This window comes from Balaenoptera borealis (genome assembly GCF_965194805.1).
Source record: "Balaenoptera borealis genome assembly, chromosome: 13".
NCBI lineage: Eukaryota > Metazoa > Chordata > Mammalia > Artiodactyla > Balaenopteridae > Balaenoptera > Balaenoptera borealis.
The window spans coordinates 60,336,935-60,353,652 of record NC_138870.1 but is presented as its reverse complement, the minus strand read 5'-3'; the positions used below and the strand labels follow the sequence as shown (position 1 = coordinate 60,353,652).

Genomic DNA, 16,718 nt, shown 5'->3' with positions numbered 1-16,718 from the left:
AATTCTTTAGGTCATCTTAAATATTGATGTGTAGGTTAATAGATCATATGTTTTGTCTGCATACAGATATAATAATAACCTTACTTTCACTGTCCAGTAACCTCAAAACCACTTCTCTGGGTCAGGATTAATTTAGACTAAACAAGACAGTATTTAGTGAAGAGGTGATTTTTGTTGTTGTTGTTTACTTTATTGGTAGTGAGGAAACATAAACATTTAAAAACATTTTACACTAACCTATTCTTAAGCAGTTTTGGTTTGGGCAAAGTTAAATGAATTTTTTGCTAAGCACCTGAAAATAATTTTAAAAAATTTTTTTTATGCTTATATAACATTTTCATGAAAGCCAGGAAATAATTTGGTCTTTTTATTATATGCCCTCGTTACTTACGGAGAAAACTTTATCTGTAAATCATACTAATATCAAACCTTGCTAAGTTTAAAAGATTTGGTGAAAAAGTGGGTTTTTTCCTCATTCTCTGAGAAAATGGGGTGTTTCTTACCCAGGCTTAAACTTAAAATTATGATTAATTCACTTATAAAATAAATATTCATTAATATGTGAACTTTTACCAGCTGAACTCAGGAATTATTAGATTCAGATAAACTTTCATATAAACTGTTACTACCAGATCTGTCATTTACTTGCTAACTGAAATTCAAAACAGATAGATTTGGATAACATGGTATCTCTTAATGAATGAACTTGCCACTTTCTTACTCTCCTAATTCACTGAGTAGATTTAGATAACGAAAAATGCTTGACTTTTAACCTGCAGCCTTGTACCAAAGTTAATGCTATTGATCACCACAAATTATAGGGTGTAATGTTTTTCCTTAAGTTGTTTTTTCTTTAAAGGACCTCTTAATTTCTTTAAAAGGTTAAATCTTTTAATTATTTTGTCACATATTTCTTATATGAATGCTATTCTCAAAATTTTTATACAGTCAAACACCTGAGCAATTCAGATTGTATGTGATCATAAACATGTGAGCTTTTGGAGATCCCTCATGGTCTTGCTGCCATTCATTGATTCAAGGAAAGGAGATGTGAAATTGCTTTAGTGATAATTCTGAGAGTATATCTGTATTGTTTTAGTTTTCATCTGATTCCACTTTCCAACTTGTGGTAGAAGGGGAAATCTAGGTTATAGTACTGTACGATGGGTTTATACATATTTGCAATTATCCTTTTTATAGAACTTGTATTTTTAATATGTGATAGTTTCTTAATGAAATGTGAAAAATCTGTAGTTTTAGATTATTCTTATGAAGCAGGAGTAATCATATGAAATCCCTTTGGGCAGTTTCTGCACCTAGAAAGCACCTTTGAAGAAAAGGATTACGTATGTGAGAGAATGGTGGAGTTCCTGATGGGAGCAGCCAAGCGGGAACCATCAGATATTCTGTCCTTTCAGCTTTTAGAGGCTCTTTTGTTTAGAGTTCAGCTACACATATTTACTGGAAGATGCCAAAGTGCACTTGCAGTTTTACAGGTAAACATTTATTATAGCATTTAATGACATTCTGTAGAGAATTTTTTAAAGGTTTAAAACAGTACAGGTAGCATTGTGGAAAGATAAGGACACAGGCTTTAGATTTGAATCTTTGTTTGCCACTTACTGGTAAGTTGTGTGAATTTTGGTAAGTTTACAGCTGTTTCCTCCTTTGCTTATTTAGTAGGGATAATACCTTATTTAGAGTGTTTATGAGGTTTAAATGAAAATAATATTTGCTGAGTACCCACCAGAATAAACTTCAATATTCAGACCAAAAGGGGAAAAAATTAGTCCATAGTGAAAATCTTCTATATGGGTGTGGTGAGGTTTTTTGTTTATTTTACTCTTTTCTCTTTATCTTACTAGATTTTGAATATCAAGATACTTAAAATGTACAAATAAATTTAACCTTTTCATTAATTATGTCATAAACCTTAGCATAGTAAAAATTATGTTAATCTGGTATTGATATCTCTAAAGAGTTTCTCCATTAAAAAAATTGGTGAGTATCAGAATTTTGACTTAGGTATTTAAGAACCATGCCAAAGAAACAAAACACTTTTAATCTTCTTTGCCTTCACAGTTGAATCTTATTAGGAATATTTTTAAAAACACCTTCAGATTATTTTTCCATTTTACCTAGAATGCATTGAAATTGGCTAATGATGGAATAGTAGCTGAATACCTTAAAGCAAGTGATCGATGTTTGGCATGGCTGGCCTACATACATCTTATTGAATTCAGCGTTCTCCCTTCAAAATTTTATGATCCGTCTAATGCCAATCCTTCAAGAATTGTTAATATAGAACCATTTGTAATGCCGTGGCAAGCAGTTCAAGATATAAAGACTAATCCTGACATGTTGTTAGCAGTATTTGAGGGTAAGTATAAATGTTCATAAATTATTTAGAACATCAACTTATTGCTTATTATGATTCTTTGAAATTAAATGAAACAAATTTATGTATTGCAAGCTGTGGTTTTACGCTTTATTATGTAAATGCTTAAAAAATTAAGGATTGAATCAGATAAGATGGGCATTGGCATCTATGAAAGCCACGTTTTTCTGATTATGGCAAAGGATATCAGCTAAATATGTGCATAATATAGCATATTTACATAGGTTTAATGAGTTGATTGAATCATAGAACCAGGTATATTTTTGTAAAGCAATCTATCAAGGTGAAAGTTAAAAGATAATATCTTATTTTTTCAAGTAATTAATATTTTCTCCATCAATCAGTGAGTTTGATTCCTCTATGTACTAACCGAGGTATCTGCTTTGGAACATATATAAGATATAAAGCCTGTTCCCTTCTAATAAGAAGTATATAGCCTAGTCAGAAGATAAAATCTATACATCTGACATAATTAATGAACATATGAGGCCGCATAACTGTCTATTAGTATATAGTCTAAATTCTGTGCTCAGAGAAGAGACTGGGATCTGTGATTTAGAGAATTACATGGTACAGGCCATAAACCTGAAGGGAAGAGATTATTGCAGGTTGGCATGATCAAGTATGTCTTCATAGATGAATTAGGACTTGGAGCTGGACTTTGAAGCTTGCCTATAATGTGACTGACATGGTGGGCCTCCTCCTCAAAGATGGAACTCTTGTCTTATTTTTATATTTCTCAAGGGCCTATAATGTCTGGCAGTGTACTGAGCGCTTAGTAAATGTTCATTGAATAAACTAGGGAAGAAAGGAAGTAAAAGGACATTCCTATTAGAGGAGCTAAGTAAACAAAAAGCAACAAGAAGATAGGAATTGGTGCAATGGATTTAAAGGGAAATTAGAAGAAGGGAGACTCCTTATCAAAGTGAGACTTTTTGTGCTGGAGAACAGTAGGAATTCAGCTTGATAAGTGGAAATGATACCAGATTTTCAAGAACTTTTAAGTCTGGTAGGCTTGATGGCAATAGAGATTCTTTAAGAAAGAAAGAATATGCTGGAGAGAAATGATACCAAAGGTAGGAAAACCAACCAGAAGCTGACAGCCATAAGTGAGGCATTAAAAAAAGTAACCTGGGAAAGAGTATTTATTGGAGACATTTTAAGTTACCATATAGAGATTAGGGACAGATTAAATGTCAGGGAAGAAGAGAAAAAGTAGTCAAAGGTGATATCAGGGTTTTGAGACCAGGAAAAGGAAAGGGTACTAATAGAAAACTGGTGAATTGGGAAGACTGATTTTGGTAGTAGGAGTGGTATTTGTGAATGATAATTGGTCACCCAAGTGGAAATGCTTGTTGGCAGAAGGAAATAAGGAAGTGCACCTTAAATGGACAATTATGGATAGAGAAATGGATTTGAAAGTTATCAACATAGAAATTATTGTATTATATAGTGCTTTACAGTTTTTAATGTGCACTCCCAGTAAGTTATTCACCAGCTGAAGCTATGAGATACTTTATTTGAGGAAATGGAGATTTTAAAGTATAGCAGTAAGGGGTAAAAGGGAGAATTGAGTCAGTGAATGAGACCAAGAGAAAATATAAACAGTCTCTTGGAAGCAGAGGCAAGAAGAAATTAAAAAGAAGAGGAAGAACATTATCAATTGCTAATCAGATAAAATGAATGTAGAGATATATTTGTTTAGATAGGATCCTTATAAGTGAACTTCAAAAGTGCTGTTTCAGAATGGCATTCATTTTTAAACTCAGCAGTTCTGGGAAGTCGTACCACCTTGGGCAAGGAGGAAATGGTGACAGTTGTGCGAAGTGAAACAGTGGAGGACTTTTCTCTAAGAAGTAGCAACATCGATTAAAGGACTCTTTACAAAGGGAAAAGTGTTTTGAAGGAGTAAGGAAAAGATCTAGTTTAGGGGGAGACGTTTAAATGGCTGTAGATCAGCAGAGCAAGGCCTCTTGAAGTGGGTCGGAGAAAGATGAAAAGATAATTCATTCTTTAATTTCTTTGACATAATTTTTCAGGAATTTAGTATAAATGCAAAGATGCAAGAGCTCATATTGGGTGTTTTATTCTTAACAGGAAAGTGAGGGTGAAAGATTCAATTTTAGGAGTTTGGAGATATCTGAAATACCTCCTTTGGGTGAAAACCAGGAGTTTAGTAAAGGTGAATAAGATATAGTCAAACAAAAGAATAGGCTACCTTAGAGTTTAAATAACACAGTCACATAATTCATTTTATGTTTGATTCATGTTATTGTGGTGTTTTTGGATAGATGCGGTGAAAGCTTGCACAGATGAGAGCCTTACTGTTGAGGAAAGAGTAGAGGCTTGTGTTCCACTTTACACAAACATGATTGTTCTGCACCAGCTTCTTGGGAGGTAAAACTTAATTGACAAGCAGTTAACCTCATGTTAAAAATTGATTTTTTCATGTGTTTAAATGTGTGTTTTTCTTGTGAAGGTATGAGGCTGCAGTGAAGCTTTGTAAATATTTATTGGAATCATGTCCCATGAACTGCCAGTTGTTGGAATCCCTCGTTGCTTTATATTTGGAAACAAATCAGCATGACAAAGCTAGGGCAGTGTGGCTTACTGCATTTGAAAAAAATCTTCAGAATGCAGAGGTTTTTTATCATACATGCAAATTCTTCATCTCGCAGGTAAAAAAAAAGACTCAATTCTTGTTTTTTCATAATTCTTAAATATGATATTTTTATGTTTCACGTTTATTCATCCTTTAAGATGTTTCAGGCATCAGCCTCTCCAGGATGCTTTTACTGATCCTTTTGCCCTTTGCAATACTGTTAGGTATTCCTTCTCTTTCTGCCATAATACCTCATGCATAGTTCTACCGTTGCACTTAATTACATTACATTGTAATTTTGCTTACAGCTACTTTATATACTATTCTAAGAACTCCTAGAGGGCAGGGACCATGTCTTATTCTGATTTAGAGCTCCCCTACTCCCAACACCTAGCACAGTGCCAAACATGTAAATAGAGCTTAATGGCTAATCGGTGAAATTGGTGAGTGAAACTTGAGCTTGTGGTATATTGGGTGTTAAACTGTTTAATGTTTAGTTCAATTTGGAGATCAGAATACAAAAGTCATCTCTACCTCCACCTACTCAAAAAATCCTAATCTAACCAGTGGTTGGGGGGGCAGGGGGGCTTTTCCTCCCTTGAAAGATTTTAATTAAACATTGTAAGCCTAATGTGTATCCCTCCTCTCTCTTTTAAAAATAGAATCGAGGAGATAATCTTCTTCCATTTTTGCGGAAATTTATCGCATCCTTCTTTAAACCTGGGTTTGAGAAGTATAGTAACTTGGATCTGTTTCGGTAAGTTTGTAAAACTCTTGATTTGTAGAGGAATGAGAAATAGTGTAGCTCAGTGGAAAGATTACCAATTTCTTGGTGGATTGATTATATTTTAGACTGATTTTTTTTTTTTTAAGACACTGGAATACCCTCTTACAGAACTGATATAAGGGCAGTAGAATTTAATAAAAATGGACACAAGATGTAAAATGTTTTGCATTCTTTGGATTAAGAACACTAAATTTATGTTAACACCATGGTGATCCATGCTTTTAATTACTGTCATTGCTAATTTTAGCAATTAATACTGTAGCAACAAATTATCCTGAGACAATCTCAGTGATTTTCAAAAAAATGAGTTTTAATTTATTGGATTGGTGATTTTAAAGTGAATGTAAGTAATATGCCTTTTTAAAAAAAAAATTCTAAAGAGAACCGCTTTAACTTCTGAAAGGTTGTTAAGAAACTTTGGAGAATTCTTTTCTCAACCATCACTTTCTCAGTAGCTTATATAGAGTTCTGTATTTACTACCTTTATTTGCTTCCCTGTGAGTTCTTGTTCTAACAACAGTAAGAGGCCACAGAAGATCGTAAAGAGTGGGGTTTTTTTGGAGGCTTTTAAAGTTCTCTTTCCTTCTTCCTCCTCATCTCTCTGTAGGGATCAGCGAACTTTTTTCCTTAAGGGCCAGATAGTAAATATTTTAGGCTTGCAAGCCATATGGCCTGTCACTACTAGTCAGCCTTGCTTTTGTAGCAAGAAAGCAGCCATAGACAATATATAAATGAATAGGCATGGCTGTGTTCCAATAAAAGTTTATTTATGAAGATAGGTGTAGTTTGCTGATCCTAAGTAAAACAGCATCAAAAGGAAAATATTTGTCATGACATACTTTTTTATTGTATGTTAGGAAGAACTGAGAGAAGAAAGGTCTAAGCTGGATATCTCCTAAAAAAATATTCTTGTGGAAAATACTAAGCGAAGATAGAGTCTTGGATTTATATATGCAAGTCTAATGCTTGCATATATTTTTCTTTTCTTAGGTGCTCCCTCCCTGCACCCACCCACAGTATAGCAGTGTTATATAAAAAAATATTTTCAAAAATAACCCACATTTTGTTAAGTCAGTGGTCTATCCACCCTAGAATATTTTGTGACCATGCAGTTTTATTTGAGTTTTGGCAAAAAATTTGGGGTCACCATTCTTTACCAGACTTGAGTCTTTACATCTGTCCTCTTATGGTAGGTAGCCAGTTTATTGACATAGTGATTTTAGTACTCTTCCTGAAAGTCTTTCTGCTTTGCTACATATAGATTAACATCTTATAATTAATTCCAAAAGAATAATTTGAAATGCAAATTAATAGAGAAAAATTTAACTATTGTGTGAGAAATTTAGAGATTGTTTAGCTTCCCCATGCTGACTTTCTCCCTGTTTAAATTAGATTGCTTTAACGTCTCAGACTTAAGCACAGGATAAATTCAAGGCTGAACCAGACTTTTAAAGACTTGCTGGTTCTGATCTTCCCTTCAGCATGGAGGTAATTGTTTTAGCTTTGAAGAAGATGCTGCCAGTTTGTGCCATGGTCAAAGATCTTCAGATCTTCTTGATGTCAGCTTAATGAAGCAGAATAAATAAGTGGCAATAAAAATGTGAAAGTGGGCTACCTCCAAATAATCTTCTGATTATTTGCTAAGTCATCTTGCTTTATTAATTTTTTTGTGTAAAGTTGTAATTCATAATTCACCAAGAATTATGAGGAAAAGGTATCCTGTGCTTAGTTTATTTAGACAGTTTGAAGTCCTTATTTACAGAGTGTGCATTTCTATTAACTTAGGAAATCTTTTGAGTCAAATATTAAGAGAATGGCAGTAAGTGAGAGAGTTTTCAGCATTGCCATACTTACTTGGTATTGATAGAAATTTTTTAAATTTATAAAAGAGCCGAAGCTTATTAATAGGAGAAGTCAGTGCTCTTAATAAGTTCAAAATACTTTTTTATTTCATGAGTAGAAATTGTAAAACAAAGTATGTAGAACTGTAGTATTTATTTAGAATAAATAAATAAATAAAAATCTGTCATTTGTCTTTCTATATAACATTTAGTATAAATTTTATACTGGAAAATTTTATGTGTAAAATTTAGTATAAAGACAGACAGAAAGATCTAGATGGGGTAATTTTCCTGTGTTTCAAATCAATTTGAAGATTAGTAGATAACCATAAAAGTTAACTTGGGGATTTCATTCACCTTACTGAAGTTGGCGTAGGGATAGTCTTACATAGATTAGATTTAAAGTTATCTCTTCTTACTTACTGCAGTTTTCAGTTGAGAAAAGTCAGTATTCTTAGAAGTTAAGTGACTAACTCATGGTAATACAGCTAGTTACGGCCAAGTCGGGATGATAATCTGACTTCTAGAAGTACCATTTCTTCCCTTTCTTACGGCCCCCAGCACACAACCTCCCCCACCCCAGCCGCCATACAGCCTCTCTAATCCATTAAAACTTAGTTCCTTGAAATAATTGCTAAATTCACTGTGAACAGTTATACTAGGTTGTCATTGTCGAAATCAATGTATTTCCTTTAAAAACATTGTTCCTGAAGATGCTGGTAATGTTATACACACAGATTCAAATATATTGGGGGGAAACCTGAATTACCAAAGTAAAATAGATTTTTTTACTGATTGGCTTCTTAGAGCCTTTAATATCCTAATATGTGTTGTGGCTTTTTAAGAGGGGGCTTTAATTTGCGGTATTTCTCAATCTTACTTGATCATATACCTCTTTTTGACAAGTGCCTTATGGGCCAATATGTTATAGAATATGCTTTTATATCATGTCTAAAATTAAATGTAGAGTGGTATTTGTGTGTATGTGTGTATGTGAGGGAGAAATTGTTTTCAGATATCAAGTTTTATAACTCAAAGAATTTTTTTTTTTTCAAGAAAGTACAGATTTTGTGGGAAAATTTTAGATACTTGGTAGTCTCATTTGTTCTTCTCTGTTTTTAATTAGGTTTCATTAGATGGTTATGGTGGTTTGTTTAATTTGGGCTATAAAATTTTAAAAATTCATTTTAGAAGAGGAGTTATTCAAGTAGGTATAAGATAATAAATATATGATGCTGGAGATGTGACCAAAGTGGTGTGGTATACACATGAAAATAAAGTCTCATTACCGTATAAAAATATTTCAAGGAAGTTTTAGTTGAAACAGGATTTTTTTTTAAAAAAGCATTAGTAATCCATGTGTACATAGGCATAATTTCAAACATGATTTTTTTCCTCAGGCATCTCTTAAATATCCCAGGACCACTTGATATTCCAGCCCGTTTATGTAAAGGAAATTTTGATGATGAAATGTTTAACCACCAAGTTCCTTATTTGTGGCTGATATACTGGTGAGACATTATCTACTGTGGAGAGAAATGTTGCATACTAGGCTTGCATTTGTTATTTATTACTGAATTACACTGTGTTAAAATTAACCTGTTGCTAAAGTCATCGAAGCAAAATTTAAGGGATGCTAAGGTTTATACGTTATTAAAAAAAGAAAGATCAAAAGAAGGATTCTATTGTAGTAATATCTGTAATGTTTATACTTTGTCATTCCTTTACCTGATTGAATTGAGCTGTAGACATACAATGTTTTCCTCCATTTTTTTTTAAACAGCCTTTGTCATCCTCTTCAATCAAGTATTAAAGAGACAGTGGAGGCATATGAGGCAGCGTTAGGGGTGGCCATGAAGTCTGATATAGTGCAGAAGATTTGGATGGAGTAAGTTTAATTCCTCTTAGTAAGAATGGGATTTGAAATAAGGGGGTATGGTTGGGGAAGGGGTGATGAGCTTTCTTGTTAGAGAATTACTGGCTTAATTATTCTAAATTATGATGTTTTTCTTTTGGCAGTTATCTTGTCTTTGCCAATAATAGAGCTGCTGGATCCAGAAACAAAGTCCAGGAATTCAGATTTTTTACTGATTTAGTGAATAGATGTTTGGTTACAGTCCCTGCCCGATACCCCATTCCTTTTAGCAGTGCTGATTACTGGTCCAACTATGAATTTCATAATAGGGTAAGAATTTAAAGCTTATTTTCTTTAGATATTTATACAAAAGTAGGGGACTTAAATGATAGCAAAACTCCTGTTTAATATCAAGAGATTTTCCTAGGACCACTTTACTAGCATTTACTGTTGTTCTTGACCATGTTTTCTATTTATCTCTTCAAAATCTAGGCACAGAGCCCTTTAAAGTTCAGTTAAGATAAAATGTGCATATTGATTATCTTCTATTTAAGAAAATTTAACATTGAAGCAAAAGTGAAGAGATGTTAAGGTTTAATACGTATTAAAGAAGAGAGATCAAAAGAAGTAATTGTAATAATGTCAGTAATGTTTTGCTTGAGTAATTGGAAATTTTACTGAATGAAAAATTCCATAACTTCAAAATAAGTAAGAATGTGCTTACATGTTGTAGCTGCTCTTTTTATCAGTATTTTGTCAAGCAGATATAGCTATACATAGGACATAAGAAAGCTGAAATCAGATGCTGTTTGGAATTTTAAGAGTGGAGTCTGGATATTGATATATTTATAAGGTCATCTTCTTATAGGCAGTGAAGCAAAGGGTTTTTAAAAAAATTGGTTTATTTTCAGAGACCCCTTTTATTCAGTGCGTGTAAGCTAAAAGCTCCTACTTAAGCTCAGTATAGACTAAAACATCTCTGTGTTTTATTTATTTATTTTTTTGGTGGGGTGGTTTTGTTGTTACCGGGATAACCAATTATTATGCTTTGTACTTCTATGCCATTCTTTATCCCAGGATCTCAAACCACTTTATGGACATTAAGTCATTTACACACGGGCATTCCATGAGCAAGATGTGGCAGGTATTATTAGCCCTATGACTTGCCCAGCTATACAGCAAGTAAAGGTAGACTCAGGAATGAAAACCCGGACTCCTGGCTTCTTGTCAGTGTTCTCAGTCCATGGCTGTCATCACTAGACCATATTTCCTAATTCATATTTGGAAAGTCACTAATATAATTAATGGTAGGAACTGTAACTCACAGCATCATACATTGTTATAATTTATACATTCATGTCTTAAAGACCATTTTGGTTTTCTCATTAAAACACATAGGTAACTGGATTTCACATTTTGTTGTATTCCTTTCCCCACCTCCCCAACCTTCACAGGTTATTTTCTTTTATTTGAGCTGTATTCCAAAGATCCAGCATTCCAAAACCTTGGAACGGTTTTGCTCAATTATGCCGTCTAATTCTGGACTTGCACTGAGGTAAGAAAAAATAAAATTCTCAGCTCAATTGTATAGGCTCTTCATATAAAATTATTCTTGAAAACTTGCTAATAGTCTGCTCTTTGGCTATTGCCTCATTTTCACTTTAATTTCAGAGTTGTTAAGCAATATGTAACTATTCATGTAAAAGTCAGTGTGGAGGTCTGGTCACTTCAGAAAACTGCAGATTATAAGGAGGCATATAATTCAAGTAAAGTTCACCTGTGTCCCCTAAGCACATACCATCTGTCCGTAGTACATGCATTATAAGCACAAAGCATGTTTTATGCAGCAAAGGAGTATTACTTAAGAGGTTTTTTTTAAGTGTTAAAGAGATAAGCAGCCACCCATGTATATTTTGGTTACTATGACTTTTTTTTTTTTAATTAACTTATTTTATTTTTTATTTATTCTTGGCTGCATTGGGTCGTCATTGCTGTGCGTGGGGTTTCTCTAGCTGCGGCGATCGGGGGCTACTCTTCCTTGCAGTGTGCGGGCTTCTCATTGCGGTGGCTTCTCTTGTTGCAGAGCATGGGCTCTAGGCGCGCGGGCTTCAGTAGTTGTGGCACGCGGGCTCAGTAGTTGTGCCTCGCGGACTCTAGAGCGCAGGCTCAGTAGCTGTGGTGCATGGGCTTAGTTGCTCCGCGGCATGTGGGATCTTCCCGGACCAGGGCTCGAACCCGTTTCCCCTGCGTTGGCAGGCGCCACCAGGGAAGTCCTACTATGACTTCTTAGTCATTCTCAAATATTAGCATGCATCAGAATCTCATGGGATGGTTATTTAAAATGCAGATTCCTGAGCTAGAGCCCTCAAACCACATTTGAGAAACACTTATCCAGGGATTTCATACATTCAATTAGAAGATTTTTTTAGAGCATTTCTTTGTAGTTTTTCTGCTCTGATAGAGTAAAACCCATTTCAAGCCTCAGGAATTGTGCTTTTTGATTCAAAAAGGTACACTGCATACTAAAGCTTTGGCTTCTACTTGTGCTGTCATTTCCACTGCATCAGTTGTGTCTCATGTTTCTAAGCTTGTTTTATGGATTATAAGGTACCTAAAATAGTTATCAAATATTCCTTTGTGTTCTAGAGCATTTACATTCCACTTAGCATGTCTGTAGGAAAATGATATAAGAGATTGAAAAACAAAGGCCTAAGACTGTGATAAGAGTAACAAAATAACGCCATAGTGTTTTTTTTTTAAATTTTATTTATTTATTTTATTTTTTTTGGCTGTGTTGGGTCTTCGTTTCTGTGCGAGGGCTTTCTCTAGTTGCGGCAAGTGGGGGCCACTCTTCATCGCGGTGCGCGGGCCTCTCACTGTCGCGGCCTCTCTTGTTGCGGAGCACAGGCTCCAGACGCGCAGGCTCAGTAATAGTGGCTCACGGGCCTAGTTGCTCCGCGGCATGTGGGATCTTCCCAGACCAGGGCTCGAACCCGTGTCCCCTGCATTGGCAGGCAGATTCTCAACCACTGCGCCACTAGGGAAGCCCGCCATAGTGTTTTATAATAAAAATTCTTAGTAAGCATGCTAATCTGCCAAAGTTAATTATAGAAATTTGTATTATAAAACATCACCTTTGATAAAACATGTGAAATAGAAAATGTGCTGATGTTTTGAGTAGTTTCTATAATGATAGGCATTTTGGAATATAGGTAGTTTAATTGTTGGTTTTGTTGGTAAAGTTCCACTTTTGATACTTCTTATTTCCTTAAGGTCATCCTTGTCCTTTTTTTTTCAGAATAGAGAACTTAATAATTAGTCACCATACTTATTACATTTTAGCTCAAGAAACATTCACAATTAAGTATACTGTGTTTAATAAAGAAAGAAAAATACCAAGAAATTGCACTAATATATCAATTCATTATTTTAGAAAATTTACGGGGAGGGAGAATGTGGAGTGTAATTTGGAGAGAATGCTTTAGTATCCTATAGGAATACATCAGCCTTATTTTAGTTTGTTGAAGATGGTATGGGTCTTGACTGGACCTTTTGCTAGTTTGCATGTTTCTTTCCCAGGGTAATTTTTGTAAGAGGCATTCTACAAATACTTGCTGAATAGCCTTGATAGAATTTAACTGACCAAAAATTACGCTTCATCAAACATTCTGCTCATAGAGCTCATTTGGAGTTCCCTATACTTGCAATGCTTTTGTTCATTTTCCTGAATGTACTTTACAGGCTACTTCAACATGAATGGGAAGAAAGCAATGTTCAGATTCTGAAACTTCAAGCCAAGATGTTTACATATAATATCCCAACATGCCTGGCCACCTGGAAAATGTAATGCAACAATCATGTACATGTTTTTATAGCTATTGCTTTTATTTATAAGGTTTGCTCCAGACAGGTAAATCTGAAATGACATCTATTTTTTTCCCCCCGGAGAGATCTCTCTTCTAATTTAGATTTGTTTTTGGCACTTGCTGAGGTTTTATACCAAGAGTGAAGGAGTGCTCATTAACAATTGCCTCTAAAAGCAAAATGGATAGTTTTAATTTTCCTTGAAGGAGAACATATAGATAACAATACTGTTATCAAACAAACAGATCTGCTATACACATATTAAGACTATCTCTTTTGAAATGCGGGGTTTTCCCCCTATTATAATCTGATGTCTTCTTTCTTTTAAAGGTGTTAGTGCCAAGTATTTTTTTTTTTACTAGTAATTATGAGTATTTTTCATGAACGTTATTTATGTTCAAAACACTGGTCTGCTTTATTATTGTAAAGTTGATAAAAATTGTTGAATTTTTCTTTTCACTATAGGTTACCCTCCTTGGAAATTTAGCCTGTTACTTTCAGGAAGTTTTGTACTCAGATTCCCACAGTCAGTATTCTGCCAGTGGTAGTATCTCATTTTGTTCAAAGATATATAAATTTTTCTTTTCCCTTTTCTATATTCCTTTTTTTTTTCTTAGAGCCATTGCTGCTGAGATTGTTCTAAAGGGACAAAGAGAGGTAAGCCATGATTGACTATCAGATGGGTTGCTTTTTTTTTTTTTTTAATAGCTATTCTGCCCTTTTTGTTGACTTCTCAATTTGAAAGGATTAAAGCATAAAAGTTAACATCCTAAGAACTCTAAATGTTTGGAAACTCCAAAATCCAGCATAACCATGTTGTCTTGAATGTTATTATATTATGCAGTACCATTCAAATAGTTAGGATTATGAAGGTGTTTTCCACCACATTTCCTGATGGAATTGTATATATATCTATCTTATAGGTCCACCGTTTATATCAGAGAGCCTTACAGAAGTTACCTCTTTGTGCATCACTGTGGAAAGATGTAATGCTTTTTATCTTTTATTTCATCTTGAAGTTTTCCTATAAATTTTCTGCATGTGCCATATCCATTGATGTGGTAATGCTCAAAATCTAGCTAAGTCTTACTTCTGTGCTTCCCTGTCTTTTACAGCAACTCTTGTTTGAAGCATCAGAAGGAGGTAAAACTGATAACCTGAGAAAACTAGTTTCCAAGTGCCAAGAGATTGGAGTCAGCCTAAATGAGCTCTTAAATTTAAACAGTTACAAAACAGAAAGCAAGAATCACTGAACACTGGGTGCAGTCAGTTCTAAGTCCTTATAATAATTGCCAAATATTATTTGAATGATCCTTCAAGATTAGGCTGATCCCTGGCTAAGGTCTGTGTAAGGCAGACAAGCATTACTGATCATATCAAGTCCCCTACAATATCCTATCCTCAAAACCGGAAGCAATGAACATGACCCTCTTCGCTTGGATAAATGAACTTCCTGTTTGGCCTGCTTCTAGGCCCTGCCAGATTCTCATAACATCATGTACGTAAGTATAGTTCCTCAAAGTGACTGACATTTATTTTCATTTTGCTTTGTTTTTGTTTTTATTTTTTACTTTTCCCCCTTCCTTTATGTTGTGCTATTCCTGATTCACTTGACACTCTCTGATGCCTGAGAGATTCTTGTTTGGGATTTAATTTCCAGGGCTGTGTTTACAGTAAAAAGCCGGCAGTCCCTTTTAGTTTTTCCTCTTTAAACCTTTTGAGATTCTTCATTTCAGGATTTAAAACTTAAGCAGTCCATCTTAAGGAAAGTGTAACTGCCATGGCCACAAGTCTGCTAGTTGCACTTGAATGCTCTAACAGGGTTGTTTATTGCCCTTTCTACGTTCTGGACTCCTTGCCGAGACTGTTTAACTTGAAGATTAAAGAAACTATTGCAAATGCCAGTGCATCAGAACCTAAGAGTGGTCAAATATTATGTGCAATTTTTTTTGTAAAGAAATTTTAATTTATAATAAAGTTTAACAGTTTAAAGAACAGTTAATATTTGAACTGCTTTGTATTGCAATACTACTTTGTAGTATTAAAATTGTTTATAAAAATATTTTTAATATAAGTTAACTTTTTGAAAAATGTTGCTGTCTTTATTCACTTTTCACATTCCGGTGGGAAAGGGTTGAAGTAGGAGATATGGATATTCACTATAACTTTATCAGTACTTCTTATTTTGAACCTGCTTTCCCATAAAAACATTCCAGTGTCTTTTAAAATTCACGAGAAGATGGATCCTGTTCTATTTTGAGGACGATGAACAGATAGGCTTGCACTACCATTAAATTCCTTGTTCTTAAGACCACGGTGTTTAGAAAGTATCTCCCAACTATAGTTTGAAGGATTTGCTTAGTGACATGTGGTCTTACGTTGAATATCAATATGACCAAATGTAAAGGTGACTTTGTTTTTGTTTTGCTTTGTTTTGTTTTGTTTTGTTTTCAGTCTGTAGTGGGTTATTTGCGCTTGGTAGAAAAATTGTTAATGACACACACACTGCCACAAATCTGGTCTTAATAGCTACAATGCAATCTAGTTGTTGAAGGCAGAGCAACAGCCCCATGAACTACTAGGCAAATTTGTACATCTGTACATTTTTATAATGCTTAGTTAAAATAAAGCCATGTTTTGATACTCTACTAATGTGCCTACCAGACAGTGCATATTTGGCTAGTAAGTGCTGTTTGGTGAGGTCAGGAACAGAACGCATTTGTCTAGGGTCTTTCATTAAACCAAAAAGAGGCTGTATGGTTTTTATCTAAAACCAAAGAAACTTGGGTGGAAGATAGTAATCCCAGAGGGGTATTCCTCCATTGTATGCATTTAACTATTCAACCTTGAAAGCTTTTCCTTCCCTGATTATTTGAAAACCACTGTTAGGTGCTTGGAAAAATATTTCCAGTCTGTCTCCCCATAGTGTAATATTTTTGGTATTAATTGAAATGTCTCAGTAGTTTTTTGGAGACTGCTGAATTTTGAACTTCTGTAAATTCTAAAACCTACCATTTGTTGCAGTAACAGTTCCATCAGCAGTAACATTTGTCTCTTTTTAAAAAAAAGAATGCAACTGCAAGATCCAGCCATGCAGGCTGTACATTGTAACAACTCTAGAGGTCCCAGTTCACACGCTCACAGTCATGCAGGCAGAGTCCTTAGCATATGTTAACCAGCTGTTTCCTTTTTGATCAGTTGTCGTATTGCTACTTAAAATCATGAAGCTATCTTATAGAAATTATATTGCCTTAAAGATAATGTCACTTTTTCTTCCTGTCATTTTACAGACTCACTTTAACCTCCACAAAAGAATAGCAAACACTGCTTACGAGTGAGGTATATGTTCCTGTCATCCTTCCATATTCACT

At 34.5% G+C, this 16,718-nt stretch overlaps 1 protein-coding gene across 2 annotated transcripts in view; it reads left to right on the top strand.

The window, feature by feature from the left end:
• ZFC3H1 (zinc finger C3H1-type containing) overlaps positions 1-15,349 on the top strand; it is a 47,239-nt gene extending 31,890 nt beyond the window's left edge. For both annotated transcript variants that reach the window (XM_082351555.1, XM_082351556.1), the window contains exons 23-35: positions 1,308-1,496; positions 2,143-2,380; positions 4,690-4,795; positions 4,878-5,076; positions 5,663-5,757; positions 9,029-9,139; positions 9,412-9,516; positions 9,648-9,813; positions 10,938-11,038; positions 13,225-13,326; positions 13,965-14,004; positions 14,271-14,333; positions 14,463-15,349. In XM_082351555.1, coding sequence (XP_082207681.1) covers positions 1,308-1,496; positions 2,143-2,380; positions 4,690-4,795; positions 4,878-5,076; positions 5,663-5,757; positions 9,029-9,139; positions 9,412-9,516; positions 9,648-9,813; positions 10,938-11,038; positions 13,225-13,326; positions 13,965-14,004; positions 14,271-14,333; positions 14,463-14,600 — 1,653 coding nt within the window. In that variant the 3' untranslated portion in view covers positions 14,601-15,349. The remainder of the gene's footprint in view (positions 1-1,307; positions 1,497-2,142; positions 2,381-4,689; positions 4,796-4,877; positions 5,077-5,662; positions 5,758-9,028; positions 9,140-9,411; positions 9,517-9,647; positions 9,814-10,937; positions 11,039-13,224; positions 13,327-13,964; positions 14,005-14,270; positions 14,334-14,462) is intronic.
• The last annotated feature ends 1,369 nt before the right edge of the window (positions 15,350-16,718 follow it).